We start from the raw sequence: 25,940 nt of genomic DNA on the forward strand, positions 1-25,940 counted from the left end.
TGCTTCTATATTGAAATTTCTAGACCAAAAAGAATATTTTATAAAGTGCTGGATTTTCTAAGCATTGTGTTGCCTTTTGTTTTCAGATATAAGTCTTTAAAGCTTTGAAGAAGTAACTACTTATAGCTAACATTACCCCAAGATTTTAGACATAGTTGGTTTTGGGTTTTTTTTGACTCTGGAATCATTCACATCATTATAACTTCTGTAATAAAGCATAAATTAGAGGTTAAAATATTTAACCATTCTTTATTAAGTCCTTAAGTCCAATTAAGTCCTTTTTAATATGAAGAACATGTATTAATTATAATATTAATCTTCATGCTTGTCACCTTATAGTCTCATGGTACGTGCTAATTCTCAAAGAAGTCCAAGCATCATAGATAAGGAAATGAAGAGGCAAGAGGTAAAGGAGGTTAGTGGGAACCAGATAAGTATGTCCAATTTTACTGGGAAAATAAAAGCTTTCTTAGAAACCTCATTGAAAATATTTCTACTTATTTTTGTCTCTCCAGAACTGTGACACATGGCCACTCCCTCTCGAAGTAGTTCAGAGAAGAAGGTTGGAGATGATGGGGGTTTCAACCATCTACCCCAAAGCACCTGCTACCTTTGATCTTTTATATCACTTGTCTCTCTGATGACATGTCAGCCCCTCAAAGTGCCTTTCTTGACAGTCCCACTTAGAGTAGCAGACCCTTCCTTGATGTTCTGATTTGTTCTTGCACTGCATTTGTTCTTACAAGCATTAAGGCTAGAGCAGTGCATAAAATACACAAAAAGTCCTGACTGTGTGTTTCCTTTATAACCTAAAATTTTAATAGTGTTTGTTTACATGCTTATTATCTGTCTTCCCCTGTAGAATGTAAGCTCTCAGAAGGTAAGGAGTTTGTTTTATTCACCTCTGTATCCAGAATGCCTAGAACAGCAGTTCCTGGCATACAAAGACATGTAAATATATATTGAATAAAGGAATTACTGAAAAAATAAATGTGGCTTGGGGAATTTAAGGGTTTTTTATCCAAGATCAGACAGCTAATAAGTGGCAAGGCTAATATCTTAAGAATCTCTGACACGAAAGAAAGAAAGATATGTCTTTTAAAATTCATACCAGTTCCTCCCTATCTCCATCAGTGTGCCAAGGCTACTGCCATTGATGTGCTGATTGCCATTGGCTCAGGAGAGTCAATTTTGAGCATCAGTCTCCAACCTGGCTTTCAGCGATACCATGTTGATAACCTGAAACGGTCTATGGTGGAAATATTTACCCCACAGAAATTAGCAGATACCACAAATCAGGGCTCCCGCCTTCTGGCAGATAGCTGACTGTTAAACCATTGAATAAATCACTGAGCAAACCACCGAATATTTCCTTCCCATCCCTCTTCCTTGTCTCTCTTAGTGCTGAAAGCACTTACATGTACTATCCAGACTTCTCTCCCTAGGAGCACTCTTTTGTTTTGCTGCTCCTGTGGAACTCATTGTGTTGTCAGCATGGTGCCCTTCTTTTGCTATCTCCACTTTCCAAATCTCTAAATCTTTGAACAAGAATCACAGCCCACCAGGGTTGGAGCAAAACAGTTACTAAAAATTGTGACTATTCAGCAAACAAAGCAGGCAAGGTCACCAGGATACAGGTAGGGAAAGAGAACACAAAAGAATTTATAACCAGCTTTGTCTATGAAAATGGGCAGAAGTAGAACTTTTGAGAGACAGCACTTGATTGGCAATCCTGGGCTTACTCTGAAAAGGAGTTAGTGCTGGACTGACTTTACTTGTTATTCCCCAAAAGGCATTCAGTGGAACTTGTATCCTAAACATTAAATACCTCAATAAAAATTATGTGAGAGTGCTGTAAAATAAAGTGTCTGCTTCTACTCTAATATTAAGCACAAGCTTTGTTGTTTTGTTTTATTTTATCTTGCTCTTGCTTTACAGAGTACCTGTTTGATCCATGAACATAAATTGCAATTCCTCTTCCTGCCCATACAGTTTTTTAAAATTGCTGCTATTAAATTAGATTTCAAACAATACTAATCTGATATTCATAGGTTATTTTCTTCCCAACATTTTTCCCACTCGTTCTCTCACAGTCTGAGTCAGATTGCTCTAGGAATATGTAAGGCATAACCTAGGGGAAAAAAGCAGAGAAGGAAGCAATAATTACACCTTCCAGCACAACTTATCTAAAACCTTAACATTGTACTGCTGTAACAGTGTGTATGTGATGGGGGAACATGTTTGCGCATTGATGGTGACAGGCAAAGTTAGGAATTAGGACTAACATAATAAAGCAATAGCTCTCTTTTTGGAGATTTACATTTTCTAGCATAGTCAATTATCAGCCAATATTATTTGTATTGCCATTTTTTTTAAGATAAAAGAACTGAAGTTCAGGCCCTTAGAAAACTTGTCCATAGTCACATAACCAGGAAGTTTCAAAACTGGAATTCATACACAGCCCATGAAAGTCTGTGAATCTTCTACTACACAATGCTGCCTACGATGAATATTAGCACACTAGCTCTTCTTCATTGTGTTATGACCTAATAAAGAAGTCACTATCAAAATCTTGATTCACCACATTTCCCTTGGAAAACTAACTTGTAAATCCACCAAGAAAAACCTGTCTTCTTTTATGGCCAACTCAGGGATCTCTTGCAATGGGCTGTTATCTGTGGGAATAATAGGAAATCAAATGTAAGTGTCCAAGCCATAATTCAAACCCAGATTTGTCTGGCTCCAAGCTCTATCTGTCTCCTGTTTTCACCCATCATGCTTTTCCACTAATGTAAAAAAGAAATTTCAAAATATATCCAACATTACATAAAAGTGGAATAATTATTAACTACATGTGTTTATTAGAGTTGGGCATGTGACTTGATGCAGCTATAATTCTTAGGTCAGAGATGCACGTGGAAAAAAGTTTCAAGTAACAAATAATCACCCAAAGAGTTGAGAGAATCTAGCCACCAAACAACTTTAAAAGATTAACGCAAACTCCCTATTTACAAACATAAGGGAAGGTAGGCAAAATTTTTGTATTCTGAAGCAGAGAACTACAATATCAAAAGCCTCAATCTCCCCACAGTGACACACAACTTTCTTCAGTGTCTCCTACTGTCTTCCCATCTTTGAAGTCAGTTCTGTGACATCCACTGCACAGCTTAATTGTTAAGCCTTGTATTAACAGTGTCTTCTGATTGAAATTATTCCCTTGATTTATAGTTTCACTTTCTCGTTAAGACAAAGCCACTCCTGAAATTTCCTTGAAGTTCCCCTTTACTCTAGGAATGCCATCAACAGATTTTCAGACGTGGTGTCTGAAAATACTCTCCAACCCCAGTACCCTTTCTTCCTCTCAACAATAAGTTTAGAAGTTATAGGGATTCCAGATACTAAGTATTGTGAAGCACAAAAAGTATGTTTCAGCAACAGCATTCAGAGTCAACTGCTAATCTCTACTTCTCATCTCAAATGAACCTATGTTCTTAGTTCTAAAGAACACATTTCTAGGAGTCTTGACTTTAGTTTTATAAAGTAAACTAGAGCTCATAGGAGCACAGGGTGCTAGGCAGCAGGGGAAGAGGGTTCAGAGATCGGTCCTTTCTCTGGCTAGTTCAACTCAGCCATGCCTTCCACAAATAATTAAGAGAGCATACATATGATCCAGCAATCCCACCCCTGGGCATATATCCAGATGAAACTACAATTCAAAAGATACATGCACTCCCTGTGTTCATAGCAGCACTATTCACAATAGCCAGGACATGGAAACAATCCAAAGGTCCATCAACAGATAAATGGATTAATACGATATGGAATACTACCCAGCCATAAAAAAGAAAAAATAATTCCATTTGCAGCAACATGGACGCAACTAGAGATTGTGATACTAAGTGAACTCTGAAAGAGCAAGGCAAATACATATGGTATCACTTATATGTATAATCTAAAATGTGGCAGAGACTGGAGTTCCCATCATGGCTCAATGGTTAACAAACCCAACTAGTATCCATAGGACTTGGGTTCAACCCCTGGTCTTGATCAGTGGGTTAAGGATCCAGCATTGCTGTGGCTGTAGGTCGCAGATGCGGCTTGGATCCAGCATTGCTGGGAATGGCCCTAAAAAGATAAACAAATAAATAAAATAAAATGTGGCACAGAATCTACAGAACAGAAATAGACTCACAAACATGGAGAACAGATTTGTGGCTGCTGGGGGAAAGAGGGAGAAAGTGAGATGGAGTAGGGAGTTTGGGTTAGTAGATGCAAACTATTGCATTTAGAATGGATAAGCAATGAAGTCCTACTCTACAGCACAGGGAACTATATCCAATTGTTTGTGATAGAACATAATGGAAGATAATATGAGAAAAAGAATGTGTATATACGTATGACTGGGTTACACTGCTGCACAGCAGAAACTGACACAACATTGTAAATCAACTATATTTAATTTAAAAAAATTAAAATAATACAATTTGAACTATAGGAACAATATACAATAAACTGGCATGGTATGTTTCTAAAAGTATTATTGGTATTTTAGTTTATTTTGACTTTGAAGTAATCTAAGTTTCAATTTCATATGTAATGTTGAGGAAAAGTATAATAAATAGTCTCTTCTCAAAGCTGAGTTTTCTATATGTAAAATGGCGATAGTAATAGTATTTATAGAGCTACAGTGAGGATTAAATAAGATGATACTTCTAAAGTTATTAGCACAAAACCAACCACATATTTTTCAAAGAATATTAGTTATCTTGTTTCTTTTTACACGGTAAAAGACCCAGGTTGATGAAACTCTCACTTACAGTTCTGAGTATATTCCTCCAATGATGGCTTTTGCCCATCTCTGATGATTCTTCCCTAATTGTCAGGCTCCAGTCTATGGAATTTTCTTGCCAGAATTGCCTAAAGGAAAGCTGCACTGTTTCTGACAAAAGAATAAACTTTGCGCCTTCTGAACCTAGTTCTCTGACACCTCTGGGTGGTTGTCTTCTTGAGAGAGAAGAGATTTTTTCTCCCCTGTCATTATGTTCTAAAACTTCCTGTATTTACTGTCACTAATCACTATACCTATCACCATTATACCTTCTCTGCTCACTACAGTGTGATTTTCTGCCTACTTGCACTCACGGGAAAAAGAGAAAGCTAAATTTATGGAGTAGTAGGCAGTTTTTAATAAATTTATTTGATCCTCACTTCACAAAAATCCTAGGAATAATGAGAAAGTCGATCCTCCTCCATCCTATCCTCACTGCTGATGACAAATAAAATATTCTGAAATACCATGCAGTTTTATATAAAGAGCTTTGAAATTCTTTTGGGATACTTGAGTTTTTATTTTTGTTTTGGTTTGTCTCAATATATTCTCAATTGTCTTCCAAGAACTTTAGGAGGTTTATAATAGGATACTTATACATTAACGTCAATAAAGTTAGAGCTTAAAAACAGAAAAGATAATTCTAAAACTGCAATCTCTTAATTTTGTTCTGAACTTCCTGGTATCCAAGGCAAAAAAAAATTGTTTCTATAATTTTAACTATAGTTTAAAATTAAAAAGGAAATAGAACTTTAACGGAAATGTGATGTAGCTACAAAACAGAGCTTAATCTTAGAGTAGTCTGGAAGATTAAGGAACAGAGTTCTCTGGAGGACAAATGGAGCAGGAAAGCAATATATGACCAACCAGATAAAGTGGAAGTTGGAGGAGGTAGGGACAAGATGGAGATAAGTTCTCACAACAAAGAGAAGATTCTTGAGACTTTCTCAATGTTTGTGATTTATGGGCATTAGATGAAGAGTAGGAAGATCAAACAACAGATAAGATCATCCCATTCAGTCATTTGTTCATTCAACAAATACATATTGTATGCTTAACTATTTGCCAAGCACTACTCTAGGCTATAAGAAATATAACAATGAAAAACAGGCAAGCATCCTGTTCTCATGGGAACTACATTCCATTGGTAATGAAAGAATGGAGGCTGAATGAAGACAACTAATAACCATGTAAACAAATAAATATATTTATAACAATATTACATGCCATAAAAATTTTTTAATTGGTTTAAGAGAATGATGAGATGGCTACTTTGTTGGGTAGTGAGGCGAGGCTTTTCTGAAGCATTGGTATTTGAACTGGTAACTGTATGATACAGAAGAGCTAGCAATGAGCTAGCAAAATCAGAGGAAAGTCTGTTTCCTCACAAAGGCAGGAAATAAGGAGACCACTTAACCAGAGGGCCAGATCTAGTACCTATGCATCACCAAGAGAATGGTTTAAGCCAGGTAAAGTGCTTTGCTACTTCAAATTTTGATATCTGTAGAAGAGAGCTAGAAATGAGCAGAGGTAAGTGTTTATTAAAGAAAAGGATATGCATTTCTATTAGGGAAGGTATATAAGTTTTTCAGAATGAAGTCACTAAAGTTTTCTCAGTGTAGCAATAAAATCTAACAACAGTTTCCAATTCAAGTAATGGACAACAAAGTAATTCAGACAAAACTTCCCATTACATTTTACATAAAAGTAAATATTTTTTAAATCTTCTTTTTTTGATTTAAATGTTGTGTTTATTTCTACTGTATAGCAAAGTGATTCAGTTATACATATATATATATAGGCTTTTTCATATCCTTTTCCATTGTGGTTTATCAGAGGATTTTTTTGTATTTTTTTAATTACTCAAATGAATTTATCACATCTGTAGTTGTATAATGATCATAACAATCCAAAGGCACCAAAGAGCTAATAAGAACATCAGAATAACAAAATCTAGGAGCTGACAGATATTCAAAGAAATGAGTCTCACATTTAAAACCACTTTTACCACATTGAGATGAGAAAGGGATTTTTACATAGAAATAAAGGTAAATCAGTAATTATCCAGGCCCAAACAGATAGAAGCCCAGCTTTGAATTTTCTGGGTGACTCTTATGCACTAAACATAGACCAAAGCGGTACCATGTTATTAATGTCTCCATATTAGGAAGGATGTATTATATTGCTTTTTCATGGGAAAAGCAAATGAAAACTTCTCTAGGAAGTTACATATCTGAGTTCTCAAGTTATTTTCAAAAATAACTTTTCAAATACAATGTCCAGGATGTAATCAAATCTAAATAAGCATCTGAAAAAAGATGGTGCACTGTGATGAATACTGCCCCTCTGGAGAACTCTGATACAGACAAATGAAACTTCACAAACAACAGATGACAGAAATCAACCCAAAAGTACTCTCTGATATTGGATCTATCTGACTCAGACAGCAAAACAACTACACTTAATATGTTCCAGGAAATAAAAGCTAAGCATAAAAATTTTAGTAGATAACTGAAAAATAGAAAAAGTATCATAGTAAATTTGATAAAGAACCAACCAGAAGTTGTAACATTTAAATAAACAACCTAATGGATGGATTTAAGAGCACATTAGATACAGGTGGAGAGTAAATTATTAAACCATAAAATATATCAAGAATAAATATCTGGAATGAAGCACAAAGAGACAAAAGAAGAAACACAAAGAGAGAAGGACAAAATAAAATAAAATAATAAAAAATAAGAATAATATAGGAAATTAGAATTACGAAATAAGGAGAGAATAAGGCAGAGCAATATGAGAAAAGACAATGACTAAGACTTTTCCAAAAATAATGAAATAACATCAATATCATATTTAAGAAGTCAAATAAATTCTAGGCAGGATAAGCAATATGCAATGTACACCTAGACACATCATATTTGAAATGTAGAATAAAAGACAATGAAAAAAGTTTTAAAGCTGCCAGGATAAGAAAAACAGATTACCTAAGGAGGAGCAACTGTTGTACTTCAGCATACCTGTCAAAAGCAATGATGGAAGATAGAAGATAGTGAAGTGAAATCTTGAAAGTAGTGAACTATAATACTGTCAATTCAGAATTCTATACCCAGTAAAATTAATCTTCAAGAATAAGCTAAAATAAAGATAGTTTAACTCATACCACCACAGGAACAATAAACCACCAGCAGACTCATTCTAAAGGAAGGGCTAAAGAATATTATTTGAGCTGAAGGTAAATATAAAATCTCTAAAAGGAAGATTGAAGATTCAGGAAAAAAACGAATAACAACAAAAATGTTAAATCTGCAGATAAATCTAACTGAATCTTATCTGTGTAAAATAATAATAGTAATATTTTAAAAATAATAAACTGGAGTTACCGTCGTGGTTCAGTGGTTAACAAAACCGACTAGGAACCATGAGGTTGCAAGTTCAATCCCTGGCCTTGCTGAGTGGGTTAAGGATCCGGCATTGCTGTGAGCTGTGGTGTAGGTCGCAGACATGGCTCGGATCTGGCCTTGCTGTGGCTGTGGCATAGACTGGCGGCTACAGCTCTGATTAGACCCCTAGCCTGGGAATTTCCATATGCCACGAGAGCGGCCCTAGAAAAGGCAAAAAGACAAAATAAAAAAAAATAAAATAAACTTTTAAAATACAGAAAGAATTGTAATACATACAAAATATCAAAGAATGGAGGTGGGTAAACAAAAGTGTTGTAAATTTCTTGAATTGCCTAAAATGGAGAGTACCAATTAATAACACACATCTATTGGCACAGTGGGTTAAGGATCCAGCATTTTCACTGAAGCGACTTGGGTCACTGCTGTGGTGTGAGTTTGATCTCTGGCCTGGGATAGAACATAGGCTGCAGGCAGAGAAAAAAAAAAAAATATATATATATATATATGTGTGTGTGAGTATATATATATATACACACACACACATACATACATACGAACACACACACACATATATATATGTGGATATATATATCCACATATATATATGTATATACTTTCATAAAGTAGAATTTTTTTATTTTAAGGTAGTCAATTAAAAGAATAAGTTGTACAAAAATTCCTTTCACAGATTTTAAAAATGAATCCATAAAAATATCCAATCAGTTCAAAAGAAAAGAAGTAAAGAGGGGAAAAAATATAGAACAAGTGGAACAAATTAAATATATATAGGAAAATATTAATTTGGCCCCATATAAATCAGCAATTACATTAAACTTAAATGAAATCATATTGCAATTTACATACAAAGACTTTCACACCTTGAGTTCCCATTGTGGCTCAGGGGTAACAAACCCCACTAGTATCCACGAGGATGCAAGTTCAATCCCTTGGCCTTGTTCAGTGGGTTCAGGATCAAGAGCTGCCATGAGCTGTGGGGTAGGCTGCATATGCAGCTCAGATCCTGCACTGCTGTGGCTGTGGCTTAGGCTGGCAGCTGCAGCTCCAGTTCAGCCCCTAGCCTGAGAACTTCTATATCCCACAGGTGCAGCCCCAAAAAAGCAAAAAAAAAAAACAAAAAAAAAAAACTATCACACAGGATTTTTAAAAATTAAGATACCATTTATATAAAATATGTCTTAAGCCTAAAGATATAAAAAGATTGAAAGGAATTAAAATAGATATATCCTGCAAATATGAATCAAAATTGAGCTGATATAGCTAAATTAATATAAGAAAACTAAATTTTGGAACAAAAAGCAATAGCCACATTCAGAGTATATTGGCATGGGGCCCGGACAAAATTTTAACAAGCACCAAGGCTGATTCTTATGTACTCTAAAATCTATTTGATAAATAAATATTTTATAAGGATTATAGCCTGGAAAACCATAGAGAAATAAATAGTAAATCCCTAAAACCAGGGTTTCATACAGCTTACATTTACATTGTTGGTGGGGGTGTAGAAAGGACTTATCTAAATGAAAATCAATGCCTAAACAGGATGCATAAAAGCTGCATTATTGGATTTCAGTCAAAGCCTTCTTTACAATTTTTCCCATTTTTATTAGGTTTATTATTTGAAAAATACTGGCCCTCATTTTGAAATCACTTAAACTTCTCTTTTATCACAAAGCAGAAAAGACAGCCGCTCTCTCTGACTTGATGAGCAAATAACCTTATCTTCCTTTCCTCTCAACAAGTGAAATGGGTATAGCTTACATTTTAGAATCTCTATTTTGAAGATAAGCAGCATCATTTTTAACTCTTGAATCACTTCCTTTATATATTTGACTAGAAGCAAAAAATTTCCAAGGATAGCTAATGATAGCTAAATAGTGTTCACCAGCCACCATAAATGTGGAACAGGATCCTTTGACGCACTTACAGCCTTCCAGAACCAGCCTGTCTTTAATTCCAGAGGACATATAGAAGTAGAAAGGCAGAACCCAGACTATTTAATTTAGCTAAACAGGGAAAAACATTTACACCTCTTAAATTTTTTTAAGACCTCAATTTTTTAATCAGAGTTTTAACAAAACCATCAATGCATCATATGCATTATAATAGTTTGTGGATCTTCCCTATGTTTTTCATTTCAAAATGTCTGTCTCAGGAAATTTTAGACTTAGAATGGCAAAAGAAGCAATCACATATAATCTAACACCCTTCTCCTTGCCCACCCCACCCCATGTAAGAAACTGAAAACATGATCTCATTCTCATAAAAGTAGTGACAGGCAAAGCATTTAGTCAAGTTTTGGAACTCACTAATTCTATATTAGTTAAGCTTACATCACTTACATAAAACCACAGAGCCCACAAGGGGTTTTCATTAGACAAGCTGGCTTGTATCCCACTTTTTTAAAGGTCACTGAATGTTGTTTTAAACATATATCTCTTAATAAGGTTGAGCCACTGTAGGCAGCACTGACCACCCAAGAAAAACATAGTATTTTCAAATGAAGGTCAAATTTCAGAGAGGATGTAATGAGCTCCAAGGATAGAGCATTTTCTTTAATATTCAACAGAGACAAAAAGTAAACTATAGATATGGAACAAGAAAAAAGAGGATCTCTAATGTTGCTGATGTTCAAAAGAGGCAGAAAAGCAAAAGGAATGGAGGTGGACAACTGGAATGTCTCATGGCTACTTGAGCAAAGTGCATACTTCAAATCACTAGACTTGGAGATATTTGGAGATGTTCTTATCTGCAACTTTATGGACATTTCTCAGCATGTCATTTTATACTTTTAGGCTATTTTTAATCATTTTGCAAGAGTTTCAAAATTTTTGATAGAAATTTGGTACAAGGTAAACGTCACAATTTCACTCTCCCAAGTTCCTTTCCCACAATTTTTTTGGGTTTTGACTACTCAAGGACATTTTTGTTCACAGACATATTGAAACTGGATACAGCCTTTCTCCAAGTGTTCAGTTAATTTCACAAAAATACTTATCTTAATCCAAAACTAAATGGCCTCACTATGCCTTCGTGCACTTATTTGTGTTTAACTGTTCAGATACGGAAATAATTCTGTTGAAGCCAGGAGAGATCATTTGGAAATGATGAGAATCATCCAAAAATAAAATGACTTTCATCACAACTTTGGATTAAACACACAAAGCAAGTAAAACAAAAAAAGGCACTGGGAACATCTGTGAAATATTTAGGCTTTATAAATTAGACAAATATGAAGCCACGAGTGACAGTTTGCCAGGGTCTATATGCTAGATATCAAGCAAGCGTCAGGATAGCAAGATATCCTTACATTGGCATGGATCAAAGTCAATCAGCATTGTCTATAAAGAGAGAAGTCATTTAAATTTTAAAATATTCAAAGAAAGAAAGGACATTGAGGTAAGCAATAGGTAACAAGTTGAGTAAAGGGTCTAATAAAAAGGGAATTCAGTAACAAGGGCTCTTATTTTTAGGTGAATCTAGTGTGAAGATCAGAAACCAAGTGAGCCAAAGGCAGGGGGAAAACATGAGACAGAAAGGTAAAGATCCAGAGGTGAAGATCCAGAGGGGGGAAAAAAAAGACCTCTTTCAAGGAGATAATTTATTGGTAATGTTTTATTGATTAACCAAGGTAGGCCAGAAGAATGTAAATGGGTCTGTAGAGGAAATTAACCCAAAACAGAGACTGCATCCCCCCTTATATACCCTTGCATACAGAACAGTGGGCACCCTGCAAACTCCAAGTTAGAATCATCCAGGCGCTCTCATGGCTTTGAAAGCGTGAAAAGACATCCCTGCATTTGGGATGGATTCAGCAGCAGGTAGCTCAGCCTAAACTTTAAAATAAAAAGAAAATAACATTTAATATCTATTATGTGCAAATCTTTAATAAAGGATTTAGTTACATTATCTCATTTAATCATTCTTTCATTCTATATTGCTAAGCTCTGACTATTGTGTCAGATACTTTCCCAATTATGTTACAATGTAAGCTTTTAATATCTTCAACTTACAGAGGGAAAAACCAAGTTATGTGCTCAGGATCACACAACTGGTAAATTGTTGCCTAGGTAAATTAGTTTTTGTTTGGGAACCTCAGATTCACATCTTCTCGTCTATTGAAAAGATTTGTGCTTCTGAGAGAGTTGCTTACATTTTTTTCCCTCTCCTGTGTTTCTCATATTGTAAAATGAAAAGTGCTCACAGTATTCTCAAATTTGATTTATGGTAACTCGGAAGTTTCCTGAAGGAAAAAACAGGGTATTGATTAAATGGACTAGGGGCTATAACTATTTCCCCCCATAAATAGTCCAAGCATGATTTTTCTCATGGCAACACCGTTGCAAGAGGCTTTCTCTCCTTGTGTTCTTTTTTCCTTATAAAAACATTATGTGGAGTTCCTGTTGTGGCTCATTGGGTTAAGGACACAACATTGTCTCTGTGAGGATGTGGGTTTGATCCCTGGCCTCGCTCAGTGGGTTAAGGATCTGGCATTGCTGCGAGCTGTGGCACAGATCACAGATGTGGCTCAGATCCAGTGTCGCCATGCCTGTCCCTAGCCTGGAAACTTCTATATGCTGCAGGTACAGCCATAAAAAAGCAAAAAATCAAAAAAAAACAAAACAAAAACCACTATGCGCTGACAAACCCTAAGGGTATACAAATACTTAAGATTCTTATCTCTGACACAGAATCTGCTTATGGACAGCACAGAATGAATGTTAATATAAATTTGATGAAAAACCAGCAATTTTGGAAAATGTAGCATTGCCTATGACTTACATATTTCTTTAATGTCTATTCTCCACACAGTGCTTTCTCACAAGTTGTCACATTTATATGTGTCCCTGTAAATGTTTTAGCTAAACAGAAATTTCACTTCTAGATCCAGTGTAAATAGGAAGTTTTACAAAGACAAAACTCAGAAACAATGAGAAGTTAGATGATAAGGATTTTACCTTGCCAAACTTTCTCTAAAATAAAATTTAGTGTTTCAAGTCACATGCTAAGAACCTCTCCAATGTTTAGACTGGCCAAGGAATAAACGTTTAAGTTATGTCAATGGTATATATGCACCAAGTACATCCACAGAGCTGCTCAGAAGGATTAAGTAACATATAAAAATCAGCTTCCAACTGAGTTATAGGCATTCCTTGTGTTCACTTACCAAAATCCTAGTTTCTATGGCAAGTATTTTCCAGGCTACACAAGAATTTTACTGTTCAAGGAATGTTCCTTGAGTATCATTTTAGTCAAGGACACAGGAGAACTCTCAATGAAATGAAAAAAAAAAAATGTCTTCTTTATTTGTGTAGCATAACAGCGACTGCCCCTGCCTGTCACTCTCAAGACAAATAGATTCCTCAGTACTTTTTTTCTCTAAGAGGCAAGATTCTAATATAAGCTTGCAGCAAAAATCTTGAGTGCAAGCCCAAGCTCTACTACTGCTCTATACTCCAAGTGTGGTCCACAGACTTGCAGCAACAGCAACAACTAAGAAATTAAATGCAAATTCTAGGGCTCTCCAACCTACTAAATCAGAAACTCAAGATTAGAGTCCTGGAGTTAACAAGTCCTCCAGGAGACTCTGATGCACATTCAGGTTTGAGGGCAACTGCTGTTATGGCAAATTACTTCTCTGAAGCCTCAACGGCCTCAGCTCCAAACTGAGATAATGATACCAAATCTTACTTCTTCAAAGAGCTATTCAATATCAAATATGTTTGATATTATACAAAATTACTTTGCAAATCTAAAAATTACTAGATAATTGCAATGTATTGCTTCAGAAAGATAACTTTTAATGCCATTTTTCTGTCTGAAAAGTAGTGATAATAGTTCAGACGATTAGACAGATTGCTAATGGAAGATTCTGTTTAATCAAAAGTGTTACAGAAATATGAAGGGTTTTGTCAGATTTGAAAATATTTTACATATGATATTTTGTTATAAACTTCACATCAAAAAGAAATATTATGCTACGTGGTGATGATCATGAACATTTTTCTCACTTTTGTCAGCTCAACTTTTTCTTCGACTGATTGTAGTTTGAAAAATAACCAAGCTCTGGAGGGAAAGAGGAGCCAGAGAAAGATCTTTTCTTGAAGATTTAAAACAAATTTTTTTTGATTGTTTCAAGATAACTAAAAAACTCAGTAATTACTCTTCTCCCTTGAAAAGAGAAAAGGCTGAATCATAACTACTTCAGACTGAGTTTTCTACTCTTTCTTTTAGAATCTAGAGAGAGGTTGATAACCCTTTCTTCCTAGAAATCCCACTGTAATAGCCTAATCTAAAGCCCCTATGCAGTAAATAACAACAATACAGGGTATTCCCCCATCATTTAAAGTTATGAAGGCAGCTGGTTACTCTCTCCCTCCATATTTTGAACTCAACAATGAAATTACCACCTATTTACCTCCCTTCTCTTTCCAAGCTAATTAATGCCATTTTCTTTAATTTTTCTAATTTTAAATTTCTAACTTTCTATTTTTCTTATGATCTCTCTAAGGCCCACTTCAATTTCTAAAGCTTTCTTCAAACTTGAATCCCAAAGTTCTATAAAACAACATCTGTATTTGTTTACTTGCCTTCCCAGAGAGCTCCCTAAGAACAGAAATTCTTCAAATCTTCATGCCCAACACGCAGAAGAGAGCTTAGCTTAATTGAATTGAATTGTCATATAAGCCTCACATTGGGGAGTTAAACCTATCACACGGGTGCTAAAAGAGTTATTAAAACTCAATGTTCTACCCAAAATATAATGTTTATTGGCATGCCCCCAAATGTGCATCCACCTAGAACCCCAGAATGTGACCTTTTTAGAAAGTCTTTATAGATGTAAAAACGAGAATGTATGAGATTAGCCCTAATCCAAGGGGTGATGTCCTTACAAGAAAACAGGATATGTTATTTTAAGGCCCAGTTTGTGGTACTTCATTACAGCAGAACCAGAAAACATAAACCAAGCATCACTGTTTCCTGCGCTATCTGAACAACTGGCGATGGTTCCATGTGGTTCATTCTCCATCACAGGCCAGGTTTCAATTGTTACACTCCCAAAAAGAGATACAAATAAAGGACATTTGGGGGAGGGAAGTATTGGGAGTTCAGGATTAGCAGAGGCAAACTATTGTGGTTCAGTGGGTTAAGAATCCAACTGCAGCAGTTCAGACCACTGCAGAGGTGAGAGTTCAATCTCCCAGCCCAGCTCAGTGGACTAAAGGACCCAGGGTTGCCTCAGCTGCAGTGTAGATCACAGCCATGGTTTGGATTCAGTCCCTAACCAGGGAATATCCATACACTGTGGATGTGACCATAAAATTTTTTTTAAAAAAGGATAAACAACAAGGTCCTATGGTATAGCAGAGGGAACTATATTCAATATCCTGTAATAAACCATAATGGAAGAGAATATTAAATATATATATATGAGTAACTGAATCAGTTTGCTGTACAGCAGAAATTGACATAACATTGTAAATCAACTATATCTGAATAATTTTTTTAAAAACATTTTATTTCAGATCATCCTTTTCCTCAAAGGCTTATTCATTCAAAATCTAAGAACAATTAATTAAATAAATTAAATAAATCTAATTAATCAATAAATTAAAATGTAAGAAAAAATGAACATATGATAAGAAAATGTAGAAGGACACCTAGTCATTAAAAATCACATATTTGAAGAACTTTCATTTAAGGAAAGTGCTCAAAATCTAATGTTAAATAAAAAAGCAAGATACACATTTCCTATGCAATATGCTTTCAATTTTTTAAGTGCACAAATAAAAATAAGATACTTGAAAAATAAAACCCTCTCTGGGAGGCAAACCCTGAGGCACCTTTGCTCTTTCTGTACATATTTATTTTCTGGATTTTCTACAATTCTATGGAATTAGTTACTTCTATAATGAGAAAAATGCTAGTTATACAAGGTTATTTGAAGACAAGAGAGCTAAATGGGAGGAAAGAAAACAGCTATCTTTAAAAAAAATCTTAATAATCCCTATTAATCCAAGAAGCACAGGACACTGGAAAATATTAAAATGAATAATTTTGACATCTCTTAGATAGGAACTGGATATCAGATCATTTTATCTGAGGTTCTGAGAATTTCTTAAATTTGTGTAGTGATGTATCAGATCAAGAAAACAGCTCCAGAATTTTACTTTCTCTCTATTGATCTTTCTACTACCAATAACGTTTTTACATACTTAGATGGTACTCCTTTAAAAAGAAAATTTTATTTTATTTCAGTTTATTTTTTCTTTTTAGGGCCACACCAGTGGCATATGAAAAAAATCCCAGGCTAGAGGTCAATGGAGCTACAGCTGCCAGCCTATGCCACAGCCACAGCAACGTGGGATCCGAGTCATGTCTGCGACCTACACCACAGCTCACGGCAAGGCCGGATCCTTAACCCACTGAGCAAGGCCAGGTTTCAAACCTGCATCCTCATAGATCCTACTTTGGTTCGTTAACCATTGAGCCACAAAGGGAACTCCTGAGACTTTTATTATTATTATTCTGTATTCTTTTGTTGTTTGAAATTTTTATTATTATTCTGTATTGCTTTGTTGCTTGAAGAATGTATAATTCATACAACTTTCAAAAAAGTTTTAAGTTTAAATCAAGAAAAAAAAAATTAAAGAATGAAATTGAAGTCTTAGTGTTCTAGATCTGACTACATGGTAATAAAAGAATCAATACATTTCTAAAACAGCTAATTCACTATGTGATTATGAAACATTTTTCTTAGTAAATAATCCAGAAACTTTTGAATCAATATAAATGAACAAATAATTATAATAGTCCCACTGTCTTACTGCAGATCTCCATTTAATGTACATTCTTACATTAAAAATCCTTGTGAAAATTCGGTTTCAAATATTTAAAAGCCATGGGAATAAAAGATACAGTTCTCTGAAACAACTACATTTTCCAAAGAGCACACCAAGTTTCAGGTCATAAAAGAGCAGTCTTAAATAAAGCCCTATTTTTTAAAAAGAGAGAAAAAAAAATGCTGTGAGGCAATAAAATAATCCATTTAAAGACACTGGTAAAGAACACATTTTTAAATCTTTCCATTAAAACTACAGTAGGTACATGGAGTTTCCTTTTGCTCTTCTCTCTGTTTTTATATATGTTTGAATAATATACCTTTACATATATTGTTTACAATAAAATAAGCTTTTAAACCATGTACTTCTCAAGGTTAACTCTTATTATTAAAGCTAATTACACAGTAGATGATCACTATAATCATATATATTAGTAATATTTCACTGTTGGTATATATTGTATATACAATATACAAGCATTCCATTTCCATTTCTTGAATGCCAACTGTGTACAAAACACTTTATAATCATTATCAGAGTTAACCTTCTTGAAGTTAGTGGTATTAATATACCCATTTTACAAATAACAAAACAGCAATTTGGAGAAGTTGGGCAAGTTGTTAGAGATTTAAAAGACTACATAGAAAATTAGGACTTTAAACTCATGTGGATGTGGCCCCAAAGTCTATGTTCATTTCTATATTATTCTACTTACTAAAGAGTATGGCCTAATTGTTTTTAAAGTTCACTGCCATTACTTTGAAACTTTCTTTCTCTGGTAATCATGACATGATCTAGGGTCAATCGTCTATCCTTTATGTTCATCATTTACCCCATTAGTTGCCCCTATCTATCAAATGTGGAAATTTTATTAATTTCAACCAGTTGGACCAATGCTCAGATGAGTTCACAGAATATCTTATTTCAAAGTTTTCAGAAACTTCTGAATAGATGCTACTATTCAGATTCTGTCAAAATTACTCTAAGTAATGGTGTTTTATCAAAACTGTAAGTTCACTATAAAATTCACAATATTACTAAAGAAAATACTACTAAAAAACACTATTTTTGTTTGTTTAACAAATATTTATTCAATTGAAATCCAAGACACTGTGGGTATAAAAGGAAAAAGAGTATTTCTTTTCTTTGGAAACTTACAGTCTAATGGGAAGACAGACTTGAAAAGAATTATATCACTTTGTGGTATGTACAAACTACAGTGGTACCAGAGAAGAGGCAGCACCAGAAGGCTGCTGTCACAGTCACAGAAGGCAGCACGGGGTAGAAAGGAGTTGAACTAAGACATGCAGTATGACTAAAATCTTGCAGCATTTACCAATTCAGTATTAACAACATCCAATTCTTATTACATATTCAAAACTGCATTTTTGGAAAACGATTTGGTAACTCTTTAAAAAAAATTAGGACATAGAATTACCATATGACTTAGCAATTTCACTGTTGGGTATATACCCCAAAGAAGTGAAGGCAGGGACTTGAACAGATATCTGTACATCCATATTCACAGCAACATTATCCTCATTAGCCAACCTAAGGGTCCATGCACAGATGAATCAGTAAATAAAATGCAGCAACATACATATAATGGAATATTATTCATCCATAAAAAGAGGGAAATTCTGACAAAGGCTATAACAGAGATGAATTTTGAAGAATTATGCTAAGTGAAATAAGCCAGTCACAAAAGGACAAATATTGTGTGATCCTGTTTATATGAAGTTTCTAGAGTACTCAAATTCTTAGAGACAGGAAGTAGAATGATGGTTGCCAGGGGCCAGAGGGAAGGGGTAATGGGGAGTTAACGTTTAACAAGTACAATTTCAGTTGAAAAGATGGAAAACTTCTAGAAATAGGTGATGATGACAATTGTGCAACAACATAAATATACATAGTGCCACAGAATTGTACACTTAAAATGATTTAATTGATAAACTTTGTTATGTATAATCTACTATAATAAAAAGCTGTACATTTTTTCTAAAACATGGGCATTAAAATTATTTTCGTATTTGAGTCATCTTCAGTGTAAAACATTGCTTGGGGCTAAAAATGACTGAAATCTCAATTCAGTGTTGATCAGTCAGAAGAAGTAATTGAGGGAGTTCCCGTTGTGGCGCAGTGGTTAATGAATCCGACTAGGAACCATGAGGTTGCAGTTCAGTCCCTGCCCTTGCTCAGTGGGTTAACAGTCCGGCATTGCCGTGAGCTGTGGTGTAGGTTGCAGATGCGGCTCAGATCCTGCATTGCTGTGGCTCTGGCGTAGGCTGGCAGCTACAGCTCCAATTCGACCCCTAGCCTGAGAACCTCCATATGCCGCGAGAGCGGCCCTAAAAATGGCAAAAAGACAAAAAAAAAAAAAGAAGAAGAAGAAGAAGTAATTGAGGGATCAGCAACTACTTATTGAATACCTTCTGGATTGACAGGCTCCTAAATATAACCTTGCATGTGGAAACGTGCTCAGTCCTATATAAAAATACAATATGAAAAGCTGAAATTTCCTGAAAGTTAGAAGTTGCCAAGACCAACTGTTTCTCAGTTACTTAAAGCAAAGTCAAAATTAATTTTCAAATGGAAAAAAGTGCATTTTTCATTGTTTATGGCTTAAGAACAACTAACAGAAGAGTTTTCTTTGTATTAATTACAAGGGATAAAAATTTATGCTCTGAAAAAATAATATTTTCAAAAAGTCTGAAATTACCAGAAATAGTACGTATGTGATTTTAAAAACCACTTAACCATAACTAATTTATTAAAATATTTATGACAGCAATCAGATTTCACTGAGTTCAAACAAGTTCAGCAGGCACAGAACACAAAGGAAGAAAAGGAGAGAAGAGATTTTGAAATTTAGAACAAAGCAAATCAGAGTCATCTGTATTACTACAGGTTTTACTGGCTGCCTCTTTTTCTATTCCCAATAGCATCAACAAAATTATTTTTCAGTTGTAATAGAAGTTGACAGTACTTACTCCTGGTGGAAACATCTGAATAACATTTCCAGCTATGTCTAGGATTCTTAGGTTTAAAAGATTACAAAGTCCCTGTGTCAGGAAACAAAAGGGGGAGGGACAGCTTTTTTAAAATCCAATATATAGAATCATAAATATTCCTTATAAGTTTAGATTTGATGGGATTGACCACCTTTCCTAATTACCTGATCAGTTCTTCAGTATATCTCCCCAAGGAGATCACTATGCCTGGATCACCATATTCTTTGAGTTCTTTGAATTAATTCTCCATTTCCTCTGATCACTCTGGGACAGCATAATATGGTGGCCAAGAATTAGATTATTTTTAGTAAATATTTGCAGATTCAAATTCACCTGACCCTTACTGTGTATCTATGGGCAAATTTCTTAACCTTTGTACTTTAGTTTCTCTGTTTGTAAAATGGAAATGTTAATGGAAGCCTCTACCTTCAGCATGGCTGTTGAGGGGATTAAATAAGTTACTAATCAGAAAGTGCTTACTAAAGGGCCTAATACACACCACTTAATAGATATTTCTATCATTAAAATAGAAAGAAACTTTGGGAAACAGAAAACAGACATAATCCTAGAAAGCTGTAGCTATCAACAATTCCACTGGCATTTATTTCAACATCTCTCTTTTGCATAGCACTGTGCTAAAACAATCTTTTCCCCATAAGGGGAAAAAACCATGTTAGTCTCTATCCATATGCCCAGTGTGACTGGATGAGCATATATAACTCATATACGTGTGCGGACAGACACATAATTTACAATGTACAAGGAAATGATTCATAATTTACTCATTATCAAAACAAATGAGTATTTTCTGTAATATCTTATCATTTATAATGCAGGCCAAAAGAACAATGATAGACGGAATCATATTAAAGGTACAACAACATAAATGATCATAGGCATTCTTCATATGATAATTCAGGACAGGACTTTTCATCATTCAAATTTTTTAAAGTCTAAACACCTTGGGATTTTAAAAATTGTAGTAAGATTATTGATTTGGAATAAAGACTTTTAAGTTAAATAAACAAGGATCTGAGCCCCTTTCTGGACCTTTGCAAACTGTATTCAAGCCACATAAGCTCTCTGATCTTTATTTTAAAATGGGTATAATAAGAGCTATATGATAAAGTTGTTATGAACACTAAATAATGCTTCATGATGATCCTGTCACTGTTGTTATTGTTTTTCCCTCAAATAAAGGGAGACACACTTTTAAGAGGTTTATTCTATAATTCCAAGATATTTTCTTGTTTATAGTTAAGTAGGATTTTTAAGGAATATAAGAATAAAATTTTTGAAGTAAATTTATTTACAGCCTACACCTTGGTAATTACATATGACATTATAGTGTGCACAGAATTTTCAAAGGGAATACCTTTTTGAGAGAAAAATGACAGTAGGTATTCTTCAGTTTACTATATGACATGCATTTCCTCCCATCAAATTAATTCTAATTTGCATAAGTAAGGACGGTAACAGGTTCCTAACAGGAAACAGTACTGTCAAACTGGGAAATTTAAGGAGAATTTTTAATAAAGCCACTATTTATAAAAGTTTGACAGGGTTTAGGGAAACCAATAAGATTCTCTAAACCAAGAAAGATAGTTCCTTAAACCCACAAAGTTCCTAAATGCCAGCAATAGCAGGGAGTTCTATACCACCCCAGGCCCCAGGGAATGTAGGAATATTCATCAAAGATCCCCTGACATTAGCTATGACCTTCTAGAAAGTCAGGCAGGCAACTCATAGTACCCTATCAAGGAGGGGGAACACCATCTAGTACACACTCTCCTTCTGCCCTTTCACCTCCTGCGAATGCCTCTCATTGGCCATATCCAAGAGGAAGCCAGAAGACAAAGAGGCTCACTGTTGCCCATACAGGTCAGTCTTCCAGGCACAGAGCAGGTTAGAAAAGGATGGGGAGTTGATATAAAGGAGGAATAGAAGATATCTAGCACATATTCCAAAACCAAAATGTATTTATATTTTGTGCTATATATAGAGTTGCCAGATAAAATATAGACTACTTAAATTTAAAGTTCAGACCCCCCCCCAATTTTTTTAATGTATAAAAGTATGTCCCATGCAATACATATCTGAAATTCAAATTTAAGTAAGCATCTTGTATTTTTCTCTACTAAATCTGGCACCCCGGCTATACAAAAAAATCCAAGTTATAACCCTCCTTTGTCATAAGCGTTTGGGAACTGACTACACCTAATCAGAGGGAAAGCAAACCAAGGCCTGTACTCAGATGCCCAAATCTATTCTAAAACTGCTCCCCATCATGGTGTAGTGAGTTCTTCCCCGACAAAAGAAAATTTGGTTCCATCTTTTGCTTACCTCTGGCAAATATTCAATGTTGTTCCTGCTTAGAAGAAGCTTCTGGAGCTTCTTTAAGAACTTAATCTCTTCCGGTATGCAAATGAGCTGATTGTAGTTAAGCTGAAGTTCAGAAAGAGTTTCAAGAAAACAAAGTTCTCTAGGAATGCTGACTAGCTGATTATTATTTAGACTCAAATATGTAAGGCTTTTTAATCTAAAACATAAACAAAGCATATGAATGAAACTCACAAGAATAAGAAAGTTCATTATACCACTTATTAGAGCCATGTGTGAATTCAAATTTTTTTGTAGCTTATCTGAGCCTTACCTCAGTCAAATGTTCATGGCTACTATAAATTATTTGAGCATGAAAGTCTTTATTGCTGTAATCTAACTTTTGAAGATATTTTATAATCAGACAGCTTGTGTTAAAATATTAAAACCTAGATTTAAGAAAAAGAAAATTCTATTTCAACTCTTTGTACAGCTACATTGGCTATACTGAAGAGGAAGCCAGAGGACAAAGGAAGACATATACACACACAGATATAGATAGATACAGATATAGATATAAATCATATATCCTATACCACTAGTTGCTATGGAAGATTCGAGGACAGATTGGCCACAAATTCTGCCCTTATGTATGTCATGGTCCAGAGGAGATATTAGATAGAGTCATAAAATGAGGGTAGAAAATGCCAACAAACAGGAAGTAAAGGATTAAGATTTGAGTTTGTAACTGCAGATATAGTACCTAAGGTCTATCATAAGCATTTTGGAAAAACTGACATTTTAAACTTGGCCTTGAATAACAGAACTTGTAAATTAGGGCGACAGGAGGGCATAGCAAAACTGAGAAAATGTTAATACTCTGAATAAAGAAGCAGGAAGAAATTAGCACTACTGAGCACCTGTGCCTTACATTTCATCAACAGCATGACACCAAGGTTGAAATTACTACTCTTAATCCAGAAATGAGGAAAACAAAAGATTAGAGGCAGTGAATAACTTGCCCAATTTACCAAGAGATAACAGTGTCAAAGATTCAAATGCAGGTGTGTCTGCTTGCAAAGCTAAGAATGACAACTCGAGTAATGATCTCAAGGTTGAATTTTTGAGATTAAAGTAGTAAGAGAACAAGGAGACATTTCTAGACAGTTAAAAATGGGGGACTAGGAGTTCCTGTGGTGGCGCAGTGGTTAACAAATCCGACTAGGAACCATGAGGTTGCGGGTTCGGTCCCTGCCCTTGCTCAGTGGGTTAACGATCTGGCGTTGCCGTGAGCTGTGGTGTAGGTTGCAGATGCGGCTCGGATCCCGTGTTGCTCTGGCTCTGTCGTAGGCCAGCAGCTACAGCTCCGATTCGACCCCTAGCCTGGGAACCTCTATATGCCGTGGGAGCGGCCCAAGAAATAGCAAAAAGACAAAAAAAAAAAAAATGGGGGACTAGAGCTTAGGCGAGTGGTCAGTGCTAGTGAGAGAGATTTGGGGAAAGACACTATGAATCCAACAGAGGAAGCCAAGTGAATAGATGAGACTGACAGAAAGAACAACAACGAAAGGGCAGGAGGAGACAGAGAGGAAGCCAACAAAAAGATTCTTGAGAAATATGAATATCTGCCCCCCCTCCAAAAAAAAAGGCATCCAGAGGAGGCATGAGCAGAAAAATAGAAGATGAACCAGGTTAACAGGGAATATCTAAAGGTATGGGGGAAAAGTATTTCAAAAATGAAAGAGACAGTCAAAACACTAAATGTTAAAATGTTAAAGACAGGGAATACAAAAAACAAAACCTACCAGAAATAGGGTCACAGACTACAAAGTCACAATATAAAATCTTTTGTCTATATTGTAGCCACAGACAATTGGAAAATAAAAGTTTTTAAAATTTAATTTATGATAATATCAAAAAACCTACAAAAAATAGTTAAGAATATATTTAATGAAAGACAATATTGTACTTTGTTCTCCAAAAAGACTTAAGTTTACTAAATTTTGAAATCATAATACATGCTATATAGCTGCAAGAATTTTGAAGTTCATATCCTCAAAATTCTTCCTTTAAAGATGAGAAAGCCAAGGTCTAAGACAGTTAAATTATTTGCCCAAGGTAATAAGGCTAGCTGCACAAAGATATGACATGAACCTAGTTCAACAGATCTTCCAAGGTGTCCATTACATCACAAACATCAATTGGTTAGCTGAATAGGTAAAAAAAGCAAGCAGACAACTACTGGCATTTTCATTTCTATACATGTTCCTCCTCTTCAGGAATTCAGTAGCTCCAAACTTTTTTCTGTTACTCTGACTTAAAGCATTACTTTCTCTGTAAGAATATCTGGAGAAAAAATTCATTGACTAGAGGTATACACAAGTGAATTGGAATAGACCTTAGGTGCTACAGAAAGCCCTTTATTGAAAACTATTCACAGTTTTGTATCTTCCTTTAAAAATCTGAATGCTCTTATGTTATAATACATCTATTTCTGTTCAACAGGCAATAAAGAGAGTGAGTCTCCAAAGTAAACCCAAGTAGGGTTCTCTCTCCGTCAGAAGAAAAGCCCAAGAAGGTATTTCACCTGCAGAAGGATAAGGCCTTCAGCTGGTTCCAAAGTCACTGAAACAGCAGCCCATCTGCACACATGTGCAGATAAGGAAAAAGAGTATTTTATTCTTTTTTTTTTTTTTTGGTTAATGATTTTAAAAAGTTGAGGGTTTTTTTATGAAAATGACATCTTGGTTTTAAAGTGTCTGAGTTTATATTACCTTTTCCATCAGATTGAAACTGTTTCACAATACTAATATGAAATAAAATTTAAAATCCCCAATTCTTCAGTGAAGCAAGCTCCAAGAACCCCACAGCTGAGAAATCAATAACATAAGCAACTTTAGACATTTGTTTCAAACCCTCACTTTTATAGACCACCAAGTCATACTGTTTCTCATTTCTCTGACATGTTTAAAGAATCATCTGCTTAAAATTAGTGGCTTGCTTCAGTCCTTCAGGTGCCTCTGGACTAGGTATGTACAAATCCCACAAGCACCTGAGGCTACGTATACACATGGATGATGGACGGAGTCGGGGGGTTGGAGGAAAGCTGGGGTTGAGCGTAAAGTTGGGGGGAGGGAGCAATAACCAACTCTCATTATTAACAAAATTACCTGACAATTTCCTGAGGAATCCATGTAAGCTGATTGTTGTTCAGATTAAGCAGGATCAAATTTTGTAAGCCATCTGTTAGAAAATAATTTTAGTCATTTTATCTGTTTAAAATAATTTTTTAGCCACTTTTCTATACACCTTTTGTTTTCCTCCCTGTTTCTTGCCTTGACCAACTCTCTTTGGGCTGCTGGTAACTGACAGCCTCTTAAATTAGTTTAAGCAAAAAAGCAGAAGTTATCACAAAGTCACAAAGCTAAATCTCAGTGCCTGAGGAGAGAGGAGAGTATAACCAGACTCACCACAAACTGGAACCAAAAACTAAAGGGCACCAGAACCCAAGGTTACT

At 35.1% G+C, this 25,940-nt stretch overlaps 1 protein-coding gene across 2 annotated transcripts in view; it reads right to left on the reverse strand.

Annotated features, from left to right (window-relative positions):
* The window catches only part of LRRC69 (leucine rich repeat containing 69), a 90,565-nt gene that overhangs the window by 43,352 nt on the left and 21,273 nt on the right, over positions 1 to 25,940 (reverse strand). The window contains exons 3-5 of one of the 2 annotated variants that reach the window (XM_047783625.1): positions 25,594 to 25,666; positions 22,448 to 22,643; positions 20,084 to 20,155 (exon numbers count right to left, since the gene is read on the reverse strand). The exons of the other annotated variant lie outside the window; for it this stretch is intronic. Coding sequence (XP_047639581.1) covers positions 20,084 to 20,155; positions 22,448 to 22,643; positions 25,594 to 25,666 — 341 coding nt within the window. The remainder of the gene's footprint in view (positions 1 to 20,083; positions 20,156 to 22,447; positions 22,644 to 25,593; positions 25,667 to 25,940) is intronic. 2 annotated transcript variants of the gene reach the window in all.

The sequence above is a fragment of the Phacochoerus africanus genome, chromosome 6 (assembly GCF_016906955.1).
Source record: "Phacochoerus africanus isolate WHEZ1 chromosome 6, ROS_Pafr_v1, whole genome shotgun sequence".
Taxonomy (NCBI): domain Eukaryota; kingdom Metazoa; phylum Chordata; class Mammalia; order Artiodactyla; family Suidae; genus Phacochoerus; species Phacochoerus africanus.